Source organism: Podarcis muralis, chromosome 6 (assembly GCF_964188315.1).
Source record: "Podarcis muralis chromosome 6, rPodMur119.hap1.1, whole genome shotgun sequence".
In the NCBI taxonomy this organism is placed as follows: domain Eukaryota; kingdom Metazoa; phylum Chordata; class Lepidosauria; order Squamata; family Lacertidae; genus Podarcis; species Podarcis muralis.
The window spans coordinates 42,185,535-42,210,123 of record NC_135660.1 but is presented as its reverse complement, the minus strand read 5'-3'; the positions used below and the strand labels follow the sequence as shown (position 1 = coordinate 42,210,123).

The window sequence follows — 24,589 nt, the reverse complement described above, 5'->3', positions numbered from 1 at the left end:
ACAGAGATCTCAATTAAAGCATCAATTACAAGCATCTACAAAAGGAGGAATACTCTCCTCAGAGCTCACACCAAATCTGCCTGGCTCTGTATTGTCTCAAATGAAATGTCACTGTTGCAAACTAGATATTAAATGGCAACCCCATCCCTGACTCACATGCATCAAAAAATAGTTTGGTGCATTATGGCTTTTGTAGATCTTGTCAACCTTTGAAATAAGAAAGGGTTGGGTGATTATTGCTCTGGTTAGTGAATCATGAACTGCCATGCAAACTTTTGCTGAGGGTTTTTTTCCTGACATCTGCCTTGCCAGTGTACTCACGGTCCACCCCCAGCTTGTATTGATAGCTTGTAGATACGGAGATAATGGCTCCTGTTGCTTTGTCCCTGCTGCTGCCAATCCAGCAGCTTGAAAGCATACCAGCTTGAGTAGATAAATAGGTACCGCTGTGGTCATGCTGGCCACATGACCCGGAAAAGCTGTCTGCGGACAAACGCCGGCTCTCGTCCCAAAAGAGATGAGTGTGTAATTCGACTGGACTCAACCATCCAGGGGTCCTTTACCTTACCTTTACCTAATCAATGAAGGAAGTTAAGGATGCTCTGTGCTTTGTGTTTTAATTAATAAGACTTGTGAGCAGCAGGTGGGGGGGATTCAAAATCACTGTGTGAAGGGGGGGGTTGTTGCTGCCTGAGCAACTGGGACTGATTGCAGGAACTATGGCATGATTTTGCATGTGTGTGGGGTAGACATTCTCCTCATTGTGGATTCACTGGCTGTGCATGTGTTGTGACTGGTACACTCCTTGACTGGGATGTATGTACCAAGAGAACATATAAAATGGGCACATGGAATTTGAATCAGAATTTATCATAGCTTTCTGCCTCTGATTATAATACTACTATTTTCTAATTTTCACAAGTACCAACCAGTCACTTTCCTCATAGAATAAATCCTGAAATGCAGAGAAATGTTAAACTTCTTAGAAGGTTTAGCATAGGTCCGAAAAGCACAACTATGTTGCTAGTTCTGGCACTTTTCAAGCCAGAAAAAGTAGACAGATGGGAACAGCAGCTTTTACACAACCAACTTCCATTGGTTACATTTATTGCTCAGAAGTTCATTACACTTCTCTCTCTTGCACAAAGTTCAAGGCTAGATGAAGCACACATAGTTGTGCAAAAAAACATGGCAGTAGCATCTGGTGAGAAGAGCCCTACTGCGTAGCTCCATAAATAGTAGAAGGGAGTCTGGGCTAGAATATACATCTTCACCGTTTTTTGGCTGAGAAAAGTATACACTGCAACTGTGTGGAATTAGTGATCTCATTCCACTTTCAAAGAGCAGCTCAGGTTGTGAGGTGGCAGCAACCAGATCCAGAGTCAGGTTGCCTTGACAGGAACTGCACCCCAGAGGAGTTTCGAGGGGATCTGTCTTCTTCAGACATGGGGCTGCTTCTTACGATGCCTCTTGCCTGCCTGGGCACCACGTTGGGCCCCCTTCATCAGGCCCTTATACTGTCCCTGAAGTTTTGCATTTTTCCTGCCAGAAAGAGAGAGAAGAGGTTAGAATGAGTACTGCCACAAGCACAGCAGGTACATGTGTAGTTCTCCCATGGAGGCATTTAGGTGCCCTGCTTCTGCAGCAAAAGCAGATCTGGGATACCAGTTAAAAAGGAAACTTCAAATCTGAAGAATATCCAGCAGAGTGCTTGAGATAAGAGAACACTGCTGGTTTCAAGCACACACAACTCCATGGCAGCATTTTACAGATAGAGGGAAATCCTGAACAGTGACACTGAGTTGCATAGAGTTAAGTTCTACTCTTAGTAGACCTGTTGAAATTAAGGGCCTAAGTTAGTCAAGGCCATTAATTTCAATGTTTCCACGCCAAGCAGAACTAACAATGGATGCAACCCATAATCTGCACAACCGAATGTCTCCACATTCCACTTTTCTCCTGGCTAGGGACCAATCCAAGTGATAGAGGACATGATCTGCCTGCAGAAGGTGCCAGATTCAGTGCTTAACATCTCCAACCAGGTAGCAAGTGATGGCAAAGACCTCCCTAAAGAGCTGTGGTTGGTCATTGTGGTAATAGTCAGCTATATGAATGAGCAGTATGGCCTAGTATATGCAGCTTCCTATGCTCTCCCAACAGCATCCCCATATCATACCTTCTGTTAAGTTTGGCTCTGTTCAGTGGGATGTAGGCATAAGGATCCAGGCGGCCCTTCTTGATATCACCTTTGCCTTTCTGTAGAAACAGAAGAGAATCGGTGCTTAGTGACTAGAAGCAAGACATGGAAAAATGTAGACTTCCGCCAAAATGGGCATTCACATCAGCTCTCACAACGTCTATCAATGCCTCACATTCAGATCAATTATTCAAAACCGGATCTAGCTTAGAGATACAGAGATTCGTCTTTAAAAGGGAGCCAGCCTGCAGCCCTGTGTTTATGGTGGGATTTAATAGAATGCTGTACTATGTAGAAGACTGCCATAAGTAAGTCAAGGAAATTTCCTGGTAGGAGACAAGAAATCTTCAATGTCTGTACCAAGACATCCTTTAACATACTTTGATACTATGAATCTGTACTTGAGTTGCTTGGTTTGTTGTTTAGTCGTTTAGTTGTGTCCGACTCTTCGTGAGCCCATGGACCAGAGCACGCCGGGCACTCCTGTCTTCCACTGCCTCCCGCAGTTTGGTCAGACTCATGCTGGTAGCTTCGAGAACACTATCCAACCATCTCGTCCTCTGTCTTCTCCTTCTCCTTGTGCCCTCCATCTTTCCCAACATTAGGGTCTTTTCCAGGGAGTCTTCTCTTCTCATGAGGTGGCCAAAGTATTGGAGCCTCAGCTTCACGATCTGTCCTTCCAGTGAGCACTCAGGGCTGATTTCCTTAAGAATGGATAGGTTTGATCTTCTTGCAGTCCATGGGACTCTCAAGAGTCTCCTCCAGCACCATAATTCAAAAGCATCAATTCTTCGGCGATCAGCCTTCTTTATGGTCCAGCTCCCACTTCTATACATCACTACTGGGAAAACCATAGCTTTTACTATACGGACCTTTGTTGGCAAGGTGATGTCTCTGCTTTTTAAGATGCTGTCTAGGTTTGTCATTGCTTTTCTCCCAAGAAGCAGGCGTCTTTTAATTTCGTGGCTGTTGTAATCATCTGCAGTGATCATGGAGCCCAAGAAAGTAAAATCTCTCACTGCCTCCATTTCTTCCTCTTCTATTTGCCAGTAGGTGAAGGGCCCAGTGGCCATGATCTTTGGATTTTTTATGTTGAGCTTCAGACCATATTTTGCGCTCTCCTCTTTCACCCTCATTAAAAGGTTCTTTAATTCCTCCTCACTTTCTGTCATCAATGTTGTGTCATCTGCATATCTGAGGTTGTTGGTATTTCTTCCGGCAAACATGCGCTGGATTATGGAGTTGCTTGGTAAGTCTAATAAACAAGGGTTCCTATGATGTGGAAAAAGTGGCTCTATACAAATAATCAACTTCTGGGAGTTATGACAATGCCAGGCCCTAACTATTCACATCACAATCTTACCTTTGCCTTGTATGCTTGCCTAGGTGCTGCATTCTTGCCAATAGGCCGATGGATTCCAACACCTCCAGCTGTGAAGAACAAACAATAATGGAATAGTTTCTAGGCTTCTCTCAGCTGTACAAAAAGGTTTCTGTCTAGTCCGCCAGTGGATTGTAGGCTTCTTGTAGCCAACAATGCTTAAAGTGCAGCCAGCCTGTTTGAAACACTTCCCCCACCACATTATTGTGCTTCAGCAGCACGAGAAAGCATATTACGGATGGGCTATCGGTGTTAAGGTTTAATTGGGAGCAAGACACAGCACTGAGAGGTTTTGTAGGATAAGCACAACACATTATCCCCCGTTTCAGAGGTCCAACTGGACTTGAGTAGAAGTTGGCCATGGTGTGGAACACTCTTCCAGCAGAGATTTGGCAGGTATCCTAGCTTTTGACTTTCAGGCATCTCTCAAAGACCTACTTATGCCAGGAGGCCTATACAGCTGATTGAAATGATTATTTTGTACTCTTTTTAATGGTGTTTTACGTAAACATTTCATTGTATACCATCCTGAAATTTTCTGAGATGGTGGTATATAAATAACCTTAAGCAGCATCTCATTCTCTTTCCCTTCCCTATTAAAGGGATATGTATCCAATGTGATAAGGCAGCTAAGTCCACAGCACCAGCCCAGAAAAAAGCACTTACCCTTATACTGTGGTTTTGCATCAGTGCCCAGTTCCTCATCATCTGCTTCTTCCCGGAATCTGCGCTTTTGAGCCTTTTTCTGCAACAGAGTTTCCAAGCATCAGCACTTGCTACATGAATTAGGCTTCTCACTAGGGTCCAAGGCCTTCTCCCTCTCCTGCATTATCTGCTTGGTAACAAGAACTGTATTTGACAGTCAAGCTCAGTTCCCCTTTGATTTCAGCAAGCAATTCACCTTGGCAACTGCGTGGGCCTTTAAAGAAAATGCTTGAAATTCCTATTTCCCCCCCCCTCCTGCCCATGTCTCAGTACTTACACTTCGGATCCCGACTTCCTGCATAAGATCTGCCATCTCTTCATCCACTCCTGTAACACAGAACAAAAATCAGCGTGAGAACAATACATAAAACATCATTGTAAAATCATTTGCATTTATATTTAAAAGTATGCATTTCAGCTGTTCAAATTGTTTTTACATGTTGAAATGATAAAACTTTAATCAGAAGCAAACACCAAAGTGTTCAAAGGAGCTTACTCTCAGAAGAGTATGGACAGGACTGCAATCATGCCACAAGCACACCAGAACACTCTTTGAAAAACTGCTAGTGCTTCATTTTTGTAATAATCCACACACATTTTGGTTGCTGTTTTTTATTACCAGGAAACAATGTAAGTTGGGTTAACATTTAACAGCTGGTAAGCCCTGAGAAACATATTTTAGATGTTCCCTAAGATATTTGGAGGAGGCGCTGCTGATTTGCGTTGCATCCTATGGCACCAACTCCATTTGTGATTACATGGAAGAGTGCTTTCTCTGTGGTGGTAACTACATTGTATTGTATGTTTTATTGGACTGCTTTATGTTTCCAGTATATTATTATATTATTACATTATAATTATTTAATTATTTTAATGGAAGGGCAGTATAAAAATAGTTTGAAGTAAATACATATTTAAGCACATTATAATTTTATGTGAAGGCAGTGAACAGTCTTAACTTGAAAGGGCTAAAAGTGTCAAAAGCCCTGGAGTGAATCACATGTTGAAAGTAAAACAAATAAATCACATGTTCACCAGCCTACATAAAGCCCAAGTTATCTAACGTCAAACAATTCCATCAAACAGTATCAGGATCAATAAACGTATACAATATTGATACTATCATAGTGGAACTGGACTCCACAGCTGGTTAACATAAACTATTGCTTGGATACCAAGCCCAGTCATAGTTTGTAGACCACTGATGGCCAGTTTTCAGCTGAATACATTAGACCATCCACCAGTACCTTTAGCCCCTTCTTCTTCCTCCTCCTCCTCTTCACATATAATGAGACGGCCATCAGCTGATACCTTGAAGTCATGGCTGATTTTAGCAGCCTGGCCCGTGCCTGGTTTCGTAGCTGCATAAAAGAAGATCACAAAAGACTTACAAGGAGATAGGACAGCCCCTTTATCTCAGCATAAATGATCTCCCACTTTCCCGAAACTGAACAGGCAGATTGTGCCACTGTCAAACTGCTCCTTACCCAGAACCCTTTGGGCCACATTAGGGTCCAAGAAGTTGAGGGGCTCATCGCCTTCTCCCTCCTTAAGCCAGGCCTGGCTTTGTTGCCGTAGCACTTTCCTGGTTTCTTTTCCTTTCTGCTGCTTGATGTCATCTTCAAGATCAGAGTCCGAGTCTGCCAGGACCTCCTCCATACTGTAAACAAGAAGGCAGGAGGCAATGCAAGTAGTACTTACTGAGGGTGCAGAGGAACATAAAGAACACTTCCCCTTTAACGCACTTGCCATGGCAGACACCCCTCCTGCTCTAGCCTTAAAAAACTGTAGCTTTTAGGTTCAACAGTGGCATGACATGAAGACAAGACCAGCACTACATCAATACCTCTCCCCCATGGGTCGTTGCGATGGTCCTCCTTCTTCTACAGAAGTGGCTGCTGCCCGTTTCACAGCTTGCCGCTTGCGGTTCCTTGCCTCAGCCTTGCGGATATTCAACAGCACCTTGCGATACGACTCAGGAAGCAAAGCCTGCAAAGGCTCAAACCTGGGAAGTAAAGATGGAAGAACAGTGTCACAGAAATCAGTCTCTCACGTATCCCCCACTACCAGTCATGGAAGTCAGACAGACATTAGACCAATGCTTAACCTGTGGTCTTCCAACTGCTGGGACTAAAATTCCAGCTAATCCCAGACCTTTGGCCATAATGGTTAGAGCTAATGTCATTTGGAGTCCAGCAACATCTGGACTACTATCAAGTGCTTGGTCATCACTCTCCAGATAGGTTTTGTGTGCATGAAGCTGTATCCAAGATGGCACAGTTCAAGACAAGCACATCTAGGAAGCAAGTGCTTTGGAGTGAGCAGTGTATGAGCAATGTGATATAGATCTTAGAAGTTTTCCTTCCTGAGCATCACAACACAGGATCTCCCCGGTCCTCCCTCTAACCCCAGAACTTACCCAAATTTGCGGATCATTTTGGAGAGGAGGTTTCGCAGCTTCATGCGGAAATGGCGTCTCATGTCGTCTGTCAATCCTCCTATGGCTTCTAACTGTAAGCAGAGCACAAGCTTTAGAATTTTGATGCCTCCCCCCCAACCACACCTTGCATGAAATGAATTCCCTTGGTTCTCTCTCTCATGCATGTGTGCAAACCTGCCCCGCTCCCCGGGCTTCTACTGCTTCCCAACAGCACGAGAAGTGGCACAACACCTCACCAAAGCTGGGAAAAGAGTGGATCGTTAATTCCAATATATACCCATGAACTCTTGAGTCAGGAACTAGACAAGACAACGGGCAGAAATAGGCTCCATCAATTCAGGCACCTTTCTGCGTCACTTCCTTTAAGTTACGCAAACTAAGCTACTCTTATTCCCAGAACCTTCCTTCCTACAGGCTGCCCTAGTGTATTCCCTCTTCTCACCATGGTCTCCAAGTGCCGACTCAACAGTGCCGTGTCCAGGAGCAAGAGTGCGACCTTGAGGAAGCCCAAAGCTGACTTGACGACATCCCGTGTCCGTGAGCCTACCATGAGGCAGACATGCTGCATGAGCTGCTCCAGGGCATCTGACCCAACGTGTTCTGCAGTAGAGTAAAGCTAATCTTAGACATACTTCAATTCTTCAGATTCTACTGAGAGCCAGACAACACAGGGCTCAGATTACTTTCAGCAAGTTTTCTGCTCAGCAGCAACTCAGCACAGGCCTCAGAGTGCTTACAACTGGTGTGGTGCTTGGAACCCCAAGGGCACACAGCTCTCTGCTCAGGATAGTGAATACAACCATTCATGTTACCCTTGGACATATCCGTTAGCAATAAGCACAGTTCAAATAGCAGTCTCCAAACTCTGTTTGGTGCCTCCCAACTTTTGGTGCCTGCCAATCGCAGGAGAATTCTGTACTAAACTACTGAGGCTATAAACATTATCCAGCAAGATTTTGGCATTTGGATCTCTCACCTTTGAACTCAAAAAGCAAACGGGCAAGAGCGAGCACCGTGCAACTGATCATGGTGACTGAACCGGTCAAGCCCGCATAAACCAGGAGGAGATAACGCTGCATTCCATCTGGAGGGAATAAATGCTGGGGGTTATTTCACTGAAACTGCTAAAAGTAAGATACCAACTATATCACACAGCATTGGGGCTGAAGAGGCTCCCCCAGAAAATGGCTACAATGATGCAGAAAACCCAATGTGAATGAATGGTTTTCAAAAGAGGAACCCAGGCACTATGGAGACAATGCTAACATCCAGATCTCAGAATTAATAATAATAATAATAATAATAATAATAATAATAATAATAATAATAATATCAGAGACCAAAAAGACAAGAGTACAGATATCAATAGTAGATAGGCAATATTGGGAAGGGAACAGGCAACAGTTATAAGACACTGAATTAGGAACGACAGAAAAGCCCCCATGTTCTGGCTACTGAAAACCCTTCTTCTGAAAGCAGGAACCAGTCTGAAATGTTAAATATATTCTGCTTTATACAGTGCAAGGGTGGAAGACTGAGATATTCAAAGCCTCAGGCTGGGCTAAGTGAATCCTGCATTTCTTTAATTAGTGTGGAATTTAATATCAGATGCCAAATTTAAAATTCTAGTACTTATGATTCAAGGATAATCTGAAAAATGTGTAGGCATTGTCTGATGAGATCTCTGAAACAGGAGATTAAGGAGGATTTCTAGTAGTCAGGGGGTTAGACTTCAGTACCCTGCATAGATTGCCCTCTGCTAAACAGAATTACACACAAAAAAATCAATATGTACAGATTTTCAGTTTGCACAAAGTTCATCCAGGTCTCAATTCAGCAATTAAATGCAAAATTTGACTAATCTGGAAAAACTCAGAAAAGGTTATATGGACCAGTGATAAGAGGAGAGTTGACTAAAATTACTGGAATAAATGAAGCAGAGATGGAAAGCAATGTAAGGTAATAAAAAATAGAAGGCGTGTACATAGGAGCCAACACAGCTTTTGACAGAAAGACAGGGGGCTCAGGGCAAAAAAGTCCATCTCTTTTTGGTAACAGCCCAATGTAGGCAAACCAGGACTCACCTTTTGGTGTGGGGCCAAAGCGCAGGAAAGCATGACCAATCTCTACAAGCAAGTTGTAAGCGTTCTTGCGGGCACCCACCGACACCTCCTTGGTGCAGAGTATGACCTAAATACAAAGGTACCTGTCATCACCCCATACCACCTCTGCCCCACAGTTTTCAACATCACTGTATTATCAGCATCAGCTTTCAGAGAGAACTGAAATATAAGCCATTGGTCTAAAATATAAGCCATTGGTCTAAAATCAGAGCTCCAGCCAATCTATGACTTTCCCAAGCACAAAACCTACAGTCATCAAGTTGACCTATAATCTTTTTTAACGTGTGACAACGTGTGACAACAGACAAAACACTTTCAGCAGTAGGGAACTTCTTCTTCTGAGGATTTCACAAAGGCAGTAGCTATCTAATCCAGATTCAAGGAGGGAGAAAACATTTCTAGTTCGTTGCTTTTAAAAAAGAGAGCAAATCAGGTGAACCTGAAGATGGAGCACTGCAGAGCAGGCAGGTCAGAAACTGGCAGTAACTTCCAACTGTCAGGGACTAAGACAAAACTGCATAAGCCCTGCCTGTCGGAGTAAGTGGGAGCAGCAACCCACTACAGGGTATCCTCCTCCACTGATGGGGGAATATATTTATTCCCTCATCACAAGGTAGGAGAAGCAAAATTCCTAATTCTGAATTACAACAGCTTCTTCACAGCATGAGTACAAGATGTTTGTAATGCAAAAGAAAGAAGCAAGCAAGGAATGAGAGAGGATTTCCATGCTGCATAGCTACACTTGCCAAAGGGCATGAGTTTGTTTGCAGCAGGTGGGAGAGGAGAAAATTCAATGTATGGGCCAGAAAGATGTGGGGATTCGGAATATAGCAGAACTCGTACCATAACTTGGCTCTGTTTGGAGATGAATATTTAGTTCCATGCATGCTCCCACCTCTAGCCCCAGAAGTACTATTTCTCCCCATCTTCTGCGGACACAATTGCCCACCTACTTTCCCCATTCCTTCAGCACCCTGCCTGCCACTGCCTTTTCTGCTCACCTCTGGCACCAGGGCAGTAACGAAATCCTCATGCTCCACTGCAAGCTGCTTGACAACATGGAAGAGGCACTTCAAACGGGGCTGGGAACAAAGAATGGGAGTGTGGAGTTAGAGACAGGCAAGCACAGCAATCGCTTATTTCTATCACCACCTGTGCTTCAGCACCCTACCCACTACAGGGGGGAAAGCAGTAAGTGTCTTCTCCCCAGACACCTTCCTTACCCTCTTGGCAGGTGAAGTGGCACTGGGCAAAGAGCCTAGCAGGGCACTCTGTAGCTCCTCCAGATGACTTCTAACAAAGTTCTGACAGGCAGGCCTGTCAGAGGCACATATTTCCTCCAGCACCCGATAAGCCTTCTTCTGTATCCTGTGGTCTTTGTTCTAGGATGATTATACCAGAGAAATCAGTTAGCAAAAACAAACTGCATGCACACAAGAACAGAGGCTCCCAGCCTGCACAATATGGAAGTCGGGGGAAGATTATTCCAGAAACCAGGGAGAGGCCACATCTATAGAATCATAGAATTACAAAGTTGGAAGGGACCTGAGGACCATCTAGTCCCTTTTAGATATTTTAGTTGCATAGGAGCTGAATATCTGCCAGAGGTTTCCATGTGGTTGAGAGACTGTTTAAATGTCACAAGCATATGGAATGTGAGGGTCAATTACATGAGTCTTTCGCACAGAATCAGCATCAGTTGGATCATCTGAACATTCTCTTTGCTACACAGAAAATGTTCAAGGATAAGCAGCTGGGAAAACACCTAGGAAGTTATCCCTGTGGCCAAGAAGATGCAAGAGGATAGGCACTCAACATGAAACAAGGACCATAGGGTTGCCCAAAGCAGACAGATTATGCCTGACCGGGATAGCAATGGATCATAGACAAACACGCCTTACTGCTTCCACACAACTTTGGGGAGCAGAAGCCAAGTAAAAAGGATAAGGTCAAACAACTCTGCAGCCTCCTTCTGAACAGATTAAGACACGTATCTCCCTAAATGTAATAGCTAAACTGATTTTAAGGGTGTCAATATGGCACTCTCAGGAAGAGCAGGGATCATGGTGGTCAAAGCCAGCAGACCTGGAGCTTGCAATGTGCCACAGCATACACTCCAACAGCTAACTGAAAGGTAGCTCACCTGTAAGGAGGACTGGATGGTGCTATAGAGATCATGCAGAGATGGCTCATCTGCATAAGGGGCCATGGCTACAACAAGGTCCAACACAGAAAGCCTGCAACAGGGAAGGCACAGTTAGCAAGCGTGAACACAAAAGCTAATCTTTAGGACTCTGCTTCTCCCTGGGAATAGTACAAAGCCAACTACTTATTAGTGCAAACCTACCAGATTCCACAATTACTAGGGCCAGGAATGGAAAAGCCATGTGCATCCCACCCTCTCTGCCTTCACTGACTTGCAGGGAGAGGGGAGCACCTGGGAGGAACAGAGGAAAAAATCAGGCCTCCAATGAGGTGCTCTGGAGCTTAACAGGAGTGGGACAGAGAGGGGCTTACTCCACAGACAGATGAAAACAATACTGATTTACATAGGCCTACGCAATAGAAAAGAGGGTAGCACAACCCATCTGAGGACACTCTTCTCCATTGTATGGAAAAAGATGGATCCAAACTCTGGGGTGTCCTTACCTAGTGAACTCTGAACTATCAGAGCTGGTCAGTTTCTCACTAGCTTTCTCTAGGAAAGCATGCAACATCTGCAATAGAGATAAAGAGAGTGTCACCCCCAGAGCTTCCCTTTTGCACCACACATACATTATTTTGTTTGTATGCTGCCTTTCCATAGTTCAAACCATGCGCAAGGCAGCTCACAACATGGGAAAACACATAATTACAAGCATAACCAAACACAGTCATAAACAATAAATAAAACATCAAAAAGTACACAAATTGAACAATTTCCACATAAATGCTATTATAAAATCTTTAAAAGGATACCAAATAAATAAATAAATCAGTATCCATAACAGTAGCACCCTGCCCCAACAAAAACCACTGAACTGAGCAGCCTCAGTTTTTGTTGGTGTCATCAGTCAGGGCCCCATTCTTCTAGGCCTGATGGGGAAAGGCCTGCCCCCCCCCCCATATTTGAGATCCATCCAGCTACAGAAACCTGCCCCTCTCTCTCCTAGCACCGGCAGACCTTAGAGATGTGACCAACTTGTATCCAGTTGGTCTGAAGCAAGCAGAAGTGCACCCATATTGGATCTGACAAGCCCTAAGAGAACTCAGCTATAAAACCTCCTGCGTGAACACTTCAGGGTTAAACAGTATTTTGACTTGTGCTTTTGGAAGCCATACTAGCAAACACTGCACTCTTTCAGTTCCCTGATACGACCTTGAAGAGAGAACATTCCAAAGCGGCAGATGAGAAGCCTTTCTAGCAAAGGGCTTTTCATTTTGAGCTGATAGTCAGTGTTCTGCACACCCACCCATCTGCTTTTATATTAACATGTGGGACTTACAACAGAAAAGGAAAATGTATTTCATGTGTATAGACTGTTGCCCATCGATCCATCCTGTTTTATCACTACAAAAATATATTAATTCTATTAAGAGACTAAAATAAGGAGAATGGCCCTTGTCTGAGGTCCAGCTTCAAGGGCCTTCTGGCAGTTCCCTCCCTGCAAGAAGTGAAGTTGCAGGGAACCAGCAGAGGGCCTTCTTGGTAGTGGTGCCAGCCCTGTGGAATACCCTCTCATCAGATGTCAAGGAAATAAACAACTACAGTGGTGCCTCGCAAGACGAAAAGAATCCGTTCCGCGATTCTTTTCGTCTAGCGGTTTTTTCGTCTTGCGAAGCAAGCCCATTAGCAGCTAAGCGGATTAGCGCTATTAGCGATTTAGCGGCTTAGCGGTTATTAAAGGCTTAGCGGCTAAGCTGTTAAAAGGCTATTAACGGCTTAGCGGCTTTGAAAAAGGGGGGGGAAAGCGGGGGGGGAAGGGCGAGACTCGCAAGACGTTTTCGTCTTGCGAAGCAAGCCCATAGGGAAATTCGTCTTGCGAAGCGCCTCCGAAACGGAAAACCCTTTCGTCTAGCGGGTTTTTTGTCTTGCGAGGCATTCGTCTTGCGGGGCACCACTGTATTTGATTTTTAGAAGACATTTGAAAGCAGCCTAGTATAGGGAAGTTTTTAAGGATTGATGTTTTACTGTGGTTTTATAATTTGTTGGAAGCACCCCAGTCAGATGGGCGGCATACAAATTATTATTATTATTATTATTATTATTATTATTATTATTATTATTATTATTATTATTATTATTCCTAGCAATGCTGTTCACTTATAGAGCTGACCCACATGAAGTGATTGATATTGCTATTACAATCTGTTAATCACCCTTCATTCCAAGGTCCTTGGGCAGGTTACAACAATTAAAACACACTATTAAAGAAAGTTTAAAATAAGCCCTGAAAATCAAGTCTTGAGAATTTGGAAACTAGTAACCCTGCTGGCTTCCCACTTTCTAGAGGAAAGGTAGAATGACAAAGCAAGTGGTGGTGATCTCAGAAGTCTGGTGTTGTTCACAGAGCTTTGCTCACCCCTGGCTCCGTCACAGTCAAGTAGGCCCTTATAGTGTCCAACACAGAACGCCGCTGTACAGGGCTTTCGCTGGCACCACCCTCCTGGCTATAGGCATTGAATAGAATGGGCAGGAAGTTCTTTGCAAAACGCCCAACTTCAGCACGCTCGGCCTCTGCAAAGAGAAGCAAACAAATATAGAGAATGGAGAGAAAGAAAGAAAGAAAGAAAGAAAGAAAGAAAGAAAGAAAGAGAACGATGCTGCTGGTGAAGCATGCTTCAAAATGTTGGAATCAACAGCAGGGCTCCTGCCAGGCTCTCTACCCCTCTTTCTCCACTCTTGCATTCTCAGCAAGAAGCAGAACTAGCACAGAAACAGCTCCAGCCACAGTGACTTGGCTAGAGTAAACTGAGCAAGGGTCACTTCCACAGATAGATCTTACCTGTTTGACAGCCTTTGTTAATTAGCCTGCGCAAAGCTTGGCACACAACGAGCCGCAGATCAGGGCGATCGCTGATGGCCATGCCCAAAGTACGTGCCAGTCCTTTGAAGGAGGATACCACATCGGTAGGCTGGCTACAGAAACCAGGCAGAAGGGTCCAGATCTGAAAGACAGAGAAAGGAGCATTGTTATGAACCACGGTTACTCTCCAAACCTTTTAAGCACAGGGTCCCAGTCCTAGATGCAGAAAACATGCAAAGCCAAACTGTTGGGGTGCTGCCTCACCTGCCACTGCAGTGTATCGTAGATCTTGGCTTCTAAGTGCCGTTTAGCCTCGTCAAGCTCTGTGGCTGGAGAAAGGTAAGAGAGAGGTCTGTGACTGTAGCTTAGTATATATGAAGAAGCTAATCTAAGGGGGAAATCAATACACTCTGCCTGTAGGACACCTGGAGTTTGCACATTATACAAAATCTCATGAAATTAACAGGCAACTGCTGTCATGATGTACTCCATACAATAGATGACCCATATATTTGTGCAGATCTAACCCGTATCCAAAGCCACAATTGGTGCAGACCCAAAGGATGAATTTCTGCTTGCTGAATGCAAACAGTACTGGTATGCAGCAATCGACTATAACTAAATCCCAAGACAGAGACTTCAAATGTGGAGCTTTAACATCTGTATTTTTTTTCATTCTGTATGCCCAAACTTCTCATTAGAAGCTGGATTTTGTTTTGGGATGTCTGGTATGGTAGACTTTCCGATGGATTCTCCAGGTGGAATGTACCACAGCTCTACTGCAATCTTAAACCCTAGAGATGGAGCTGTTGTCGTGCTCTTTTAAGGTCCAACACTCAGGTCTGCTGGTACGTGCTCATGGTCTTGCCCATCTACATTGTCAGTTACCTCTGTGTTTTAGAGTGGCAGCCAGTGGCAGGAAGTAACTGGAGAAGAAGGCAAGGGGTGCATCTCGGATACTGTCTCGGAGTACAGGAAGGAGCCAGCTACGGGGGAAATCCAGTGTCTCCCTTGTGGAGGAAGCAGAAGAGAGAACAAATGACAAAATTAAGAGGATTGGGGAAGCAATGTACCTGGGTATGTTGGATTTTGGCGCCGATGTTCCTTTGCGAGTACTTTTAGCTACAACAATGCCATAAGATAGTGGAGGTGTGGAAGCCCCAAGTAGTAAACACCCAGCTCAGCCTACAATCCTGTCCAAGGATTTCTGGTCTTGGAGTATCCAACTAAATGGCAAAGGCAGATTCAAATGCGATTTTGCTAACCCCTTCTAAACAAGCGTTTGCAACATGCAACAGTGTTCCTAATTAATAGAAGAGTATAGGATCCCAACTTTTCTTTTCATATGAACCCTGATGCAGATGCCCATTCAGACAGTCACATTTCTATCCTATTCAGGTGGTAGCAAAATCTTATTTGAATCTGCCTATGGCCACTGTGAGAATAGGATGTTGAACTAGATGGCTTGATCCAGCTGGGCTTGTCTTATGGGAAGGTATAGAAACATCAGAAACCCAGAAAGGCAGAGATTATACTCACTCTGTGCCATCAATATCTAGGGGCACAGCCTGCAGGACAACCTCGGGGCCCATAGTGGTCACTGCAGCCCCTAGAGTCTGGTCGAGCAGCACAGTGTGAGGAAAGTGTGGGGAGCCACGCAGGTCAGCTAAGGACTGTAAGCACTGCAGAAAAAGGAAAACGAAAGAGAGCATCACACAAGTAAGCATGTGCTATAAAACAGCCTACCCTCTTATAATGACTCCTATCACTGACTTCTTTATATCCACTGTATAACACACATTTATGCATCCACGAATCTCCAGCTCACGATCCTAAGAGCTCTAGAAAAGTTTAACAACAATGCATCTCAGAAGTTTGCAAGGCCTCAGTGTCCAAATATTCTTTTGCCATGGAGATCCCTTCTTGTCTCTTGTGGAACAGGGCTCAGTCACCACAGAAACTCCTTTACCTTACACATGGCGAGATGGCACTGATGCCCACACACTTCAAAGAAAGTCTTCAGAACCTGCAACACGGAGGCCCATGCCGCATGGAACCGGTATGTCAAGCCCTCTTCCACTGCCCTACAAGGAGAAAAGCAAATAGCTATTCAACACGCAGCCTTTCAAAACCAGGATTTTGACCTCTTTCCCTCAACCCACTGGGCCACTTCTTCTACCTGAACATCTTGCAGACGTGAGCAGCCGGTCCAGAGGGGGTGGCAGAGGAAACCAGCCCCAGCTCTGCCATGTGGGGGGCCACGCATTCATTGAGCAAGACCTACAACAAGAGGCAAACACACACACATAGAGCTTTAGCACTAGCCCACTCTCCTTACAGCAGGGGTGGGCAAAGTCCAGCATGTGTCCCAATTGGGCCCACAAGGCAGTTTTCCTCAAACCATGCCCTCTTACCCACATGGTGACATAGATGTCCAACAATCAGGAGCATTAAAGTGCTCCAGTTATTCCTTGCCAAGCCAAGAGAAACTCGCGCTGTCAGCTGACTGGCTATACAGCAAGCCTGCAGTGATGGACTGTGCTAAGGAGTTCCCCACCAGCACAGCGGATGCCTCCTTAAAGCAGGCTTTCGGTGAGTGCCAATCAGAGCTTGCAGCAAGCTGGCTGTAGGTCCAAGTTTCCTGTTACATCACGGGGTTGAACTGAAGCTGGCAATGCAAAAGTTCTCTGTAGGTGTGTATTCACAAAGAGGACTTTTGGGGAGAGCGGGGTTGCATACTTTCACTGAAATGCCAAACAAATCTTTATTTCAGCAGCACACAATTCTTGACAGCCCTACATGGTATGCTTGGGAGTAAAGGTAGGACAGTACCTTTAGGGTCTGAGCAGCAGCCGCCGCCACCTGTGTGTGAGGAGAAAGGAAGCAGTTCATTGCCGCACTGAAGAGGCGGGAAAGGTGAGCCCAGCACAGATCCCACTGCAGCCTAGAGAATGGAGAGACCTTTTGTTATGGACCAGCTGGGGAGTAGACCCAACACCACCCATCCATCTTCCCCACTACTCTCCTCCTTACTTTGCCAGATTGACATGTGCCCGCTCCATGACAGATAGCCAGGCCAGCAGAGGCTGAAGGTCATTTTCACTGGGTAAATAGTCATATAGGGCCTGGTAAAGCAGAATAGATAGCGTTATTGGTTGTTTACTGAATCTGAATTATTTTAAAGTTGTATTGATACTAGCTCGTGAATTGCTTTGAGAAGGGTTTTTGCCTTGAAAAGTAGGATATATATGTACCAAAACGAATAACTAAATATTTGAGCCCCCAGGGCTGGTTATGCACCCCCCCCCACTCATCTAGTCTGACTCTTACAGTACTCACCACAATGATCTGGGCATTGAGTTCAGCTGGCAGGCAGGATGGGGGTGGCTGGGCAACGAAGAGGCTGTGGAAAGCTTTCATAGCACATGCTGTCACTAGCTGGGGGTGGAAAGAAGATGTGTAAAAATAAGTTCTTTTAAAAGCACCAGATACACTGACTCCCCCACAAAAGCCAGTGTGCCAAATATGCTAATGAAATGTCCCTCCTAAAGTGACAGGGCCATTATTTCCCATCCTGAAGAGGGACTTTAGATACATAGGTAATTCGTACCAAGCCCCCATTGGTAACAAACAAAGACTATTCATGCTTTCATTCTTACTGAAGCATGTTGGCTCTCCCCACTGGGTGGTGTGGCATCCCCAGAGCAGAGGCAGCGCCACAGAGCCACTGTTAACCAACAGAAGAGAGCTCACCACATGGCTGAGGGTCATAACTCGAAGGAGGGTCTCGCAGCAAGATTTGACAGATGGGGCAGGCAGGCAGGGCAGCAAGTCACGCAGCAGGGTGAGTACATGAAGAGTGGTTGTGGCCTCTTTGGCACCTGGAAAACCAAAGAGGTCTAGCACTGCTACCTTCTCCAACACAGTTTGTTATTATAAAACTCACAGCCCACCCTTCAGGGAGATTTGTCCCAGAGCAGCTTGCAAATATTAATAAAACACAACTCATGAATCTCCCGTCTCCAATACCTCCAGCTTTCTCAATCTCTTGCACGCAGAACTTGGCAGCAGAAGATGCAGCTGGGTGATGCGAGGGAGCCCCATCCCCAAAGAGGAATTCGCTACCTCTCAGGATGGAGCAAACACCATGCTGAGCAGCCTTGCGAACCTGCAACCAAGGAAAGGGGAGGGAGAAAGGGTGGTGAGCTGGGCTGTTTACTTCATGCCCAGCTCCAAGCAGTTGCATACTGGAAATGAGCTACATCTCTTATTATACTTTATTGTTAGCCCCCATAGGCATTCCACATGGAAAGCTGAGACATACATTTAACAGATGAAACAAAAGCGAAAGTTACTGTGGCAGCGTTGGGGTGCATGCTGCCAAGTGCAGTGAAACTGACTGGTTTGTGCTGAACAGGGTAGGTGATGTGAACTCACCTTGGGTTTGACATGGACAGTAAAGCTGAGAATGCCATGAAAAACTTGCATCGTCACAGGGTAATTCCAAGCTACCAGGTTCTGTCTTCGCAGCAATGTAGCTAGGCAGGAGAGCACCTGAAAGCAGACAGATTAAGGATGGACATATAGAGTGCTATCACTATGCCAAGAAACATCCTTGCATATACACTAGTGAGCCCTTAAGCCAGGGATTCAGTTTAAAATTTCTGATGCATCTGACACCACTACCTACGCCCTTTATCTTTGAGCCTATCAACAGGATTCATTCAACCCAGCACTGCTCCACACACCTTGCTTGTGGGGGTGGTGGGGTGAGAAGCAATAAACCAAGAAGCTATGCAGAATGGCCCCTGACTCCTGGACATGCATTTTTTATTTATTTATATTTCATTTCTGCATTATTTCCCATGAAGCATCTCAAAGGGATTTCACAATACAATCACAAGTGCACATCACACTACATAAAGGATTCCATTAACCACAATAGCTGCCCACACCCAATATCCAGATGTCCCTCCTGCCCCACAGTTAGTCCTCTCCTGAAACACTTACCCAGCGCAGGGCCGAGGTGGAGTCTCCACAGGCTTGGGAGCCTAAGATCCCCATAAAGGCCTTTGATGTATCAGAGAATTTCTTGATCAGCACAGGACCTGGTACCCTATTTGGGAGTTAAGAGATAGGAAGAGGCATCAATGTTAGGCAAAAACAATAGCAAGTACAGTCATACCTTGGAAGTCGAACAGAATCCATTACAGAAGTCTGTTCAACTTCCAAAATGTTTGGAAACCGAAATGCAGCTTCTGATTGGCTGCAGGAAGCTCCTGCAGCCAATCAGAAGCTGCGGAATCCCCGTTGTACATTCGGCTTCTAAAAGAACATTTGAAAACCGGAACATTCACTTCCGGGTTTCAATCGTTCAGGAGCCAATTTGTTCATGAGCCAAGGCATTCAAGATCCAAGGTATCACTATATTCCACTACCCTTTGCTTCCAAGGAACTTTACTCTCTTGCAGCTAGGCTTAGTTTGGTAGCACCCTATACTTCTAATCTCCCAGTACATGAATCACCCACTCTGTTTCAAAAGAGAAGAAAGTCACCAAAGGCCCAGACTAGCTCTTGCACTTCATCACTTGCACAGTTATCCATTGTCAAGTTTAAGAGCAACAACATCCACACTTGGGTCATGGTGGGCAATTCTGGTCATCTTATCTAAACAGAGATATAGTGAAGTGGTAAATGTACACAGAAGTGCTTGAGTGATGAGGGCTGCAGAAAAGATACCAAAAAATGAATGTCTAATAGATTCAGGATTTTTTACCAGTAAGGACAGTTTAAAAGGTCAGGTGCAAAAAATTGCTAGGGGACTTTTATTTCAGTAACACATCATATGAATGTGTCAATCAATTAAGCAGCAACAGCAACACAAAGAGGAAGGATATTTATCTTGGGGACTCATTGCCAAAATACAACAAGAGTGTAAATGGATTCACAACAGGGCCCAACACATTCAATAGCTACATCCAGATCAGCCTTTGTCTGGGAAATAGTCAAGATAGCATTGAAGGTTATGCTTGCATCCTCAATTGTTCTAATCCTTTTCTAAAGCATCCTGACACGGGCCACTGTTCTGGTCCAGACGAACTTTTCTCATGTTCTGAGAACTCACCTCTTCAACACCAGATTCAGCAGGTAAGCAACAGCAGCCAGGGACTCTGGAGATTCCACAGCTTCCAGAGTAGTCATCTGGGGAGACATAGTATGGTGCAGGGAAGTAATCAGAAAGGATGTTGGACTCCCTGGGATTGCATCTTGAAGTCTAAAGGAGCACCTTTGGTTATTGGTTTGTTTTTGCTCTTATTATGTTTCTATTATGTACTTTGTAGTTTTATTCTGTATTTTTACGCTATGAACCACCCTGAGATCTTCAGATGAAGGGCAGTATCCAAATTTTAATAATAATAATGGCAACAACAACCTGGCCATATGCTGGCTCATGTGACAATCTTCCCCCACCTCCCATATTGCAAGGAGCACCCAATCATAGCACGCCACAACCAGTATATGAGTGTCAGAAATATAGACGAGGGCTGTGTTGTGGGGCTCAATTGTTATCATGAGTTCATTGGCTCCCTCTGCAGTTGCTACCATGGGTGGGCTATGGATGCACCATTTTGCAATTTTCTTAGTGGTTTATTTCCCTGTTCCCCTAGGCTGAGTGCATATCAAGTGGAGCCTTATCTCACCACCATCACTCCGACTGGTGTTTGGAATTGTTTCATCCAGTGGGATTGGTGTTGGTTGTGCTTACTGAATTTTATGTAAGCTTCCCTGGAAATTTTCCTTGAAGGGCAAGATGTAAACGTAGTAATAAAATAAATAAGTAAATAGCATGAAGGGAAGTAAGATAAACTGTTCATGCAAATGCTACAAGGTCTTGCCATTACTTCCTGTCTGCTATTTGCCTTATGACGGTCAAGTCTGTTTGTTTATTGCGATTATTGATGAGTACTGCGATCACAGCAGTTGTTGGTAACCACACTCAACTGTACATATCAGTGACCTGAAACGTCCAGGTAGCTCCTGCCTGCCTCATTTCACAGTACTGGTACTTACCAATGCACCAAAATACTCTGTCTCACTCTCTACGCCACCCTGTGCTCGGATCACCTCGGTGACAGCAGCCAATACTGCACATATCTATCAAAGAATCCAAGTGTGAGAGTTCAGATTAAAGCCCAAATTAATTTAACATTCCCTCACAACATGCCACCCCAACACCTACATGTAAACATTGTTGTCCATCCCTATGAATGCTTCCCGGAGACTTCACCATTGATTACTGGTCAGCATGATTTCAACATAGATAAGCAAATAGCTGGAAGAGCAGACCAGCTATCAATAACCACTGTGCTGGGCTCTTGAGCTGACATGAGAGTAGGAGGATTGTGTCTGAACTAGAGATCCAGGGAGATGAGCGGTAGATTGACATTCATTTCACTTGCTCCTTCAATCTGGAGATGGAGGCACAATGCCCACTTTTCTCATTCTTGCAATCTAAGTATGAATTCAAGTTCTGCTTTAAATTTCCAAAATGGCATAGCAATTCCTCCTCCATTTCCCTCAGAACAATGAAGGTGTCAAAGTGCCCCCAATATGTAGCAGGAAGCCAGTGTATTCATAACGTGCCTCTGAGGATCCATCTCTTACATTATTACCAGACAGCCAACAACTATAAACTGTTCAATCCCGAATAACAAATATAGTGCACACAGTTCTCAGTTATGAACAGAGAGAGGCAGATTGGCAACTCTTACGAATATGATTACAGTGGTACTCGGGTTAAGAACTTAATTCATTCTGGAGGTCCATTCTTAACCTGAAACTGTTCTTAACCTGAGGTACCACTTTAGCTAATGGGGCCTCCCGCTGCCACAGCACAATTTCTGTTCTCATCCTGAAGCAAAGTTCTTAACCCGAGGTACTATTTCTGGGTTAGCGGAGTCTGTAACCTGAAGCATCTGCAACCCGAGGTACCACTGTATTACTTATTAATCTTGTAGCTTTAGGGCAGTTAACAATGAGCTAACAACATAACTGCTGCTTTAGTGACACACTGTCAGTTGACTGCTGTTACTTCTTTTAGTCTATCACTTTGGTTGCTTGGTGTCCACTTTTCTCTGTTCCTTCTAATGTATTGTTTACCCACTTTCTTCTCTGCTGGCCTCTCTTCCACTCCATCTCCTCTTACAGTCAAAAACTGACTTTTCCCTCTGCGTGCTTTCCCCCAATATTCTATGCCCCTCCCTTTCACCGCCCTTGTGACTTCCTAGGAGTTGGCATTCCATTACCTCCTTGTGAGCAGCAGAGTTGGACTCCCAGAAACGTTGCACTTTACTGAAGGTGAGGCTGGTGCAGTCACTCAGTCCACTCAGGAAGGTGGCTGAAGATTTGTGGGTCTTAGCAGTTTCGGCATTGTCATCCTCCTCCATGCGCAGCTGACTCCCTTCCCCATCCCGTGAAGCAGGCAGGGGTCCTGATGACTGCAGTTCATTGTGCAGTTTCAGAGCATCCACAGTCAGGTTACTGTTTTCTATAAGGGAAAGACAAACCTTCAATCAACACTGGGGAGAGGACACACTTCATAACGGATTGCTGTGAGGTTTCTGTCCACATAAGGCCTACCAAGAGAATCACAAATGACAAGCCAAGTTGTCCAGGCAATCCAGGAATGAGATTAATCCACAACAGACTGGCCACGGAGTTAGATAGCTACTCACTAGCTTGGTATCAAAATTTACACAAGTATCCTTCCACAACTATTATTCCAACTTAACCATCAATGAACAAGTACTACAGGCAGCAGTACTTCACCCATAGCAACAAGGGTCGCTGTGGAAAATGAAATGTCACACTTAATAGGATAAAATATATACTTCTTGTCTTTTGTACAGTGGTACCTCAGGTTAAGTACTTAATTTGTTCTGGAGGTCTGTTCTTAACCTGAAACTGTTCTTAACCTGAAGCACCACTTTAACTAATGGGGCCTCCTGCTGCTGCCGTGCCGCCGGAGCACAATTTCTGTTCTCATCCTGAAGCAAAGTTCTTAACCCGAGGTAATATTTCTGCGTTAGCGGAGTCTGTAACCTGAAGTGTATGCAACCTGAAGCGTATGTAACCCGAGGTACCACTGTATTGTGTTATGGGGCACATAAGATGCTGGCACCAGCTATATCACATAGGGTGGGTACAGGAATTCATTCATGTCGGACAGTTCCACGGTTTTAACGTTCAATAACGTAGATAACTAAACGAAGTACATTTCTCCGGGTGAAGAATGCTTTTCTTCAACCCCATGACGCCATAAGCCCTTGTAACAGATTTCTCTCTCTCTGAAGCCCTTCTATTCCGATCCCCCCCCCCCTCCTTCTATAAGTGCATTCTATTCCCCCACTTATCCTGGCCGCACATACCGGATCGGGGAGCGAGCAAGCGACCCCGGGCAGCCAGGCGGTAGCGTCTCCCCTCCGGGTTACTGTCGCTGCTATGCCCCTTGCGCCAGCGCTTGAGTTTACTGGCAGAGCCAGAGCGCAGCTTGCCCGAACGCCCCATTCTGAACGGCGCAGGCCACGAGAAACCCCACGTGCGGCTCCTCAGTTCCGCCTTGTTTTCCAAGTACTTCCGGTTATCCGCCTCCGTGCGGAGAATCAACTTCCGCTTTCCCTCCAACGTTTTCCGCCGCTATCCAAAGAGGTAAAGGGGAAAAAATACAACATCCACTTCCGACCCCGTTAATAACCCTCCGTATGCGACGAAAGGGTAGTGGGCGTAAAAGGCCGGGGAGTAGAATCTTAATGCTGCCGCAAGTCCGTGACTCAATAGATGAGTCTATTTGTCTGCTATGGCACCAGAAGCTGTTTTCTTTTTTTAAAAAAGGTGGTTAAATTGTTCACGAGCGTGGTGAGGATTGATAGCAAAAATTAGATATAAAGCGGATTTCGAACTTTTTTTTAATTAACTAAGAGTTAAACTATTGTTTAATGCCATATTCGTTGATCCCATTCCTTCTTGACAATTATTCGCAGAAAGACATGGGTTCCAACTCCATCTCTGCTGCGTATTGGTGTATTGACTACAAACCCCCAAATTTAGAATCCCCTCCATATCAGTGCCATCGTTTTGCAGAGTTTTTCAGCCCAATTTTACGTTTTGCAGTGACCCTGAACTGAGAAATTGATACATCAAACCAGGGGTCATGGGTGTCACCCCAAAACCCAATGTTGTCCGATACTCTCCAAACCAGTGCCAAAGTTTTGCAGTTGTTTTGCAGCAGAAACCTCAAGCTTTGCAGCACTTTCCAAACTGTGTTTTCTAGTTAACAGCACTCAAAACCCCAGCTTGTCTAATTTACTCCAAATGGATAGTTTCATGTATCTGTTTCACAGTTTGGGGGATGTGGCAAAATGCCTGAATAACTTAGGCACCAGTTTGCAGGAGATCCCAAGTTTTGGGGTTCATTGTTAGTGAAGCTAGATGTAGCACTCAAAAGTGCTACATTTTGTTTTCAAGAGCAAGGCTGGTGGAAAATATAACACCAGTTTCGAAATGACTGGCAGAATCCGAGACCAGGGAGAAGAGTCGGTGGAAGAAGATTGGAAAAAATTCAAAGTATATTTACAGAAATACTGTAAAATTAATGAATGTTAGAAAGATGCTGGAATGAAGCTACATGGTTTTAGCAGAAATGTTATAAAGAACTAAGTAAAAATAGATTGTCAATGG

At 44.7% G+C, this 24,589-nt stretch overlaps 1 protein-coding gene across 1 annotated transcript; it reads right to left on the bottom strand.

Moving 5' to 3' along the window:
• Positions 1-1,072: 1,072 nt before the first annotated feature.
• On the bottom strand, positions 1,073-23,488 carry RRP12 (ribosomal RNA processing 12 homolog). Its single transcript, XM_028730535.2, has 34 exons — positions 23,281-23,488; positions 22,159-22,400; positions 20,924-21,007; positions 19,977-20,053; positions 18,863-18,968; positions 18,290-18,406; positions 17,882-18,020; positions 17,606-17,733; positions 17,192-17,290; positions 16,886-16,977; positions 16,685-16,796; positions 16,032-16,132; positions 15,822-15,936; positions 15,392-15,534; positions 14,741-14,862; positions 14,117-14,181; positions 13,832-13,994; positions 13,409-13,563; positions 11,496-11,563; positions 10,990-11,083; positions 10,070-10,228; positions 9,848-9,928; positions 8,808-8,913; positions 7,700-7,807; positions 7,166-7,323; positions 6,703-6,794; positions 6,130-6,288; positions 5,771-5,943; positions 5,531-5,644; positions 4,561-4,610; positions 4,245-4,323; positions 3,561-3,628; positions 2,177-2,256; positions 1,073-1,542 (listed from the first exon to the last, which is right to left on the bottom strand). Exons 1-34 carry the CDS (start codon positions 23,417-23,419, stop codon positions 1,440-1,442), a joined length of 3,891 nt encoding a protein of 1,296 aa, XP_028586368.2. The 5' UTR covers positions 23,420-23,488; the 3' UTR covers positions 1,073-1,439.
• Positions 23,489-24,589: the final 1,101 nt, after the last annotated feature.

Coding starts and splice junctions, on each gene's coding strand:
- RRP12 (XM_028730535.2), bottom strand. CDS start 23,419: ATGGGGCGTTCGGGCAAGCTGCGCTCTGGCTCTGCCAGTAAACTCAAG. Junction 4,324..4,560: donor AGGAAGTCGGGATCCGAAGT/GTAAGTACTGAG, acceptor ACTCTGTTGCAG/AAAAAGGCTCAAAAGCGCAG. Junction 1,543..2,176: donor AGAGCCAAACTTAACAGAAG/GTATGATATGGG, acceptor TCTTTCTGGCAG/GAAAAATGCAAAACTTCAGG.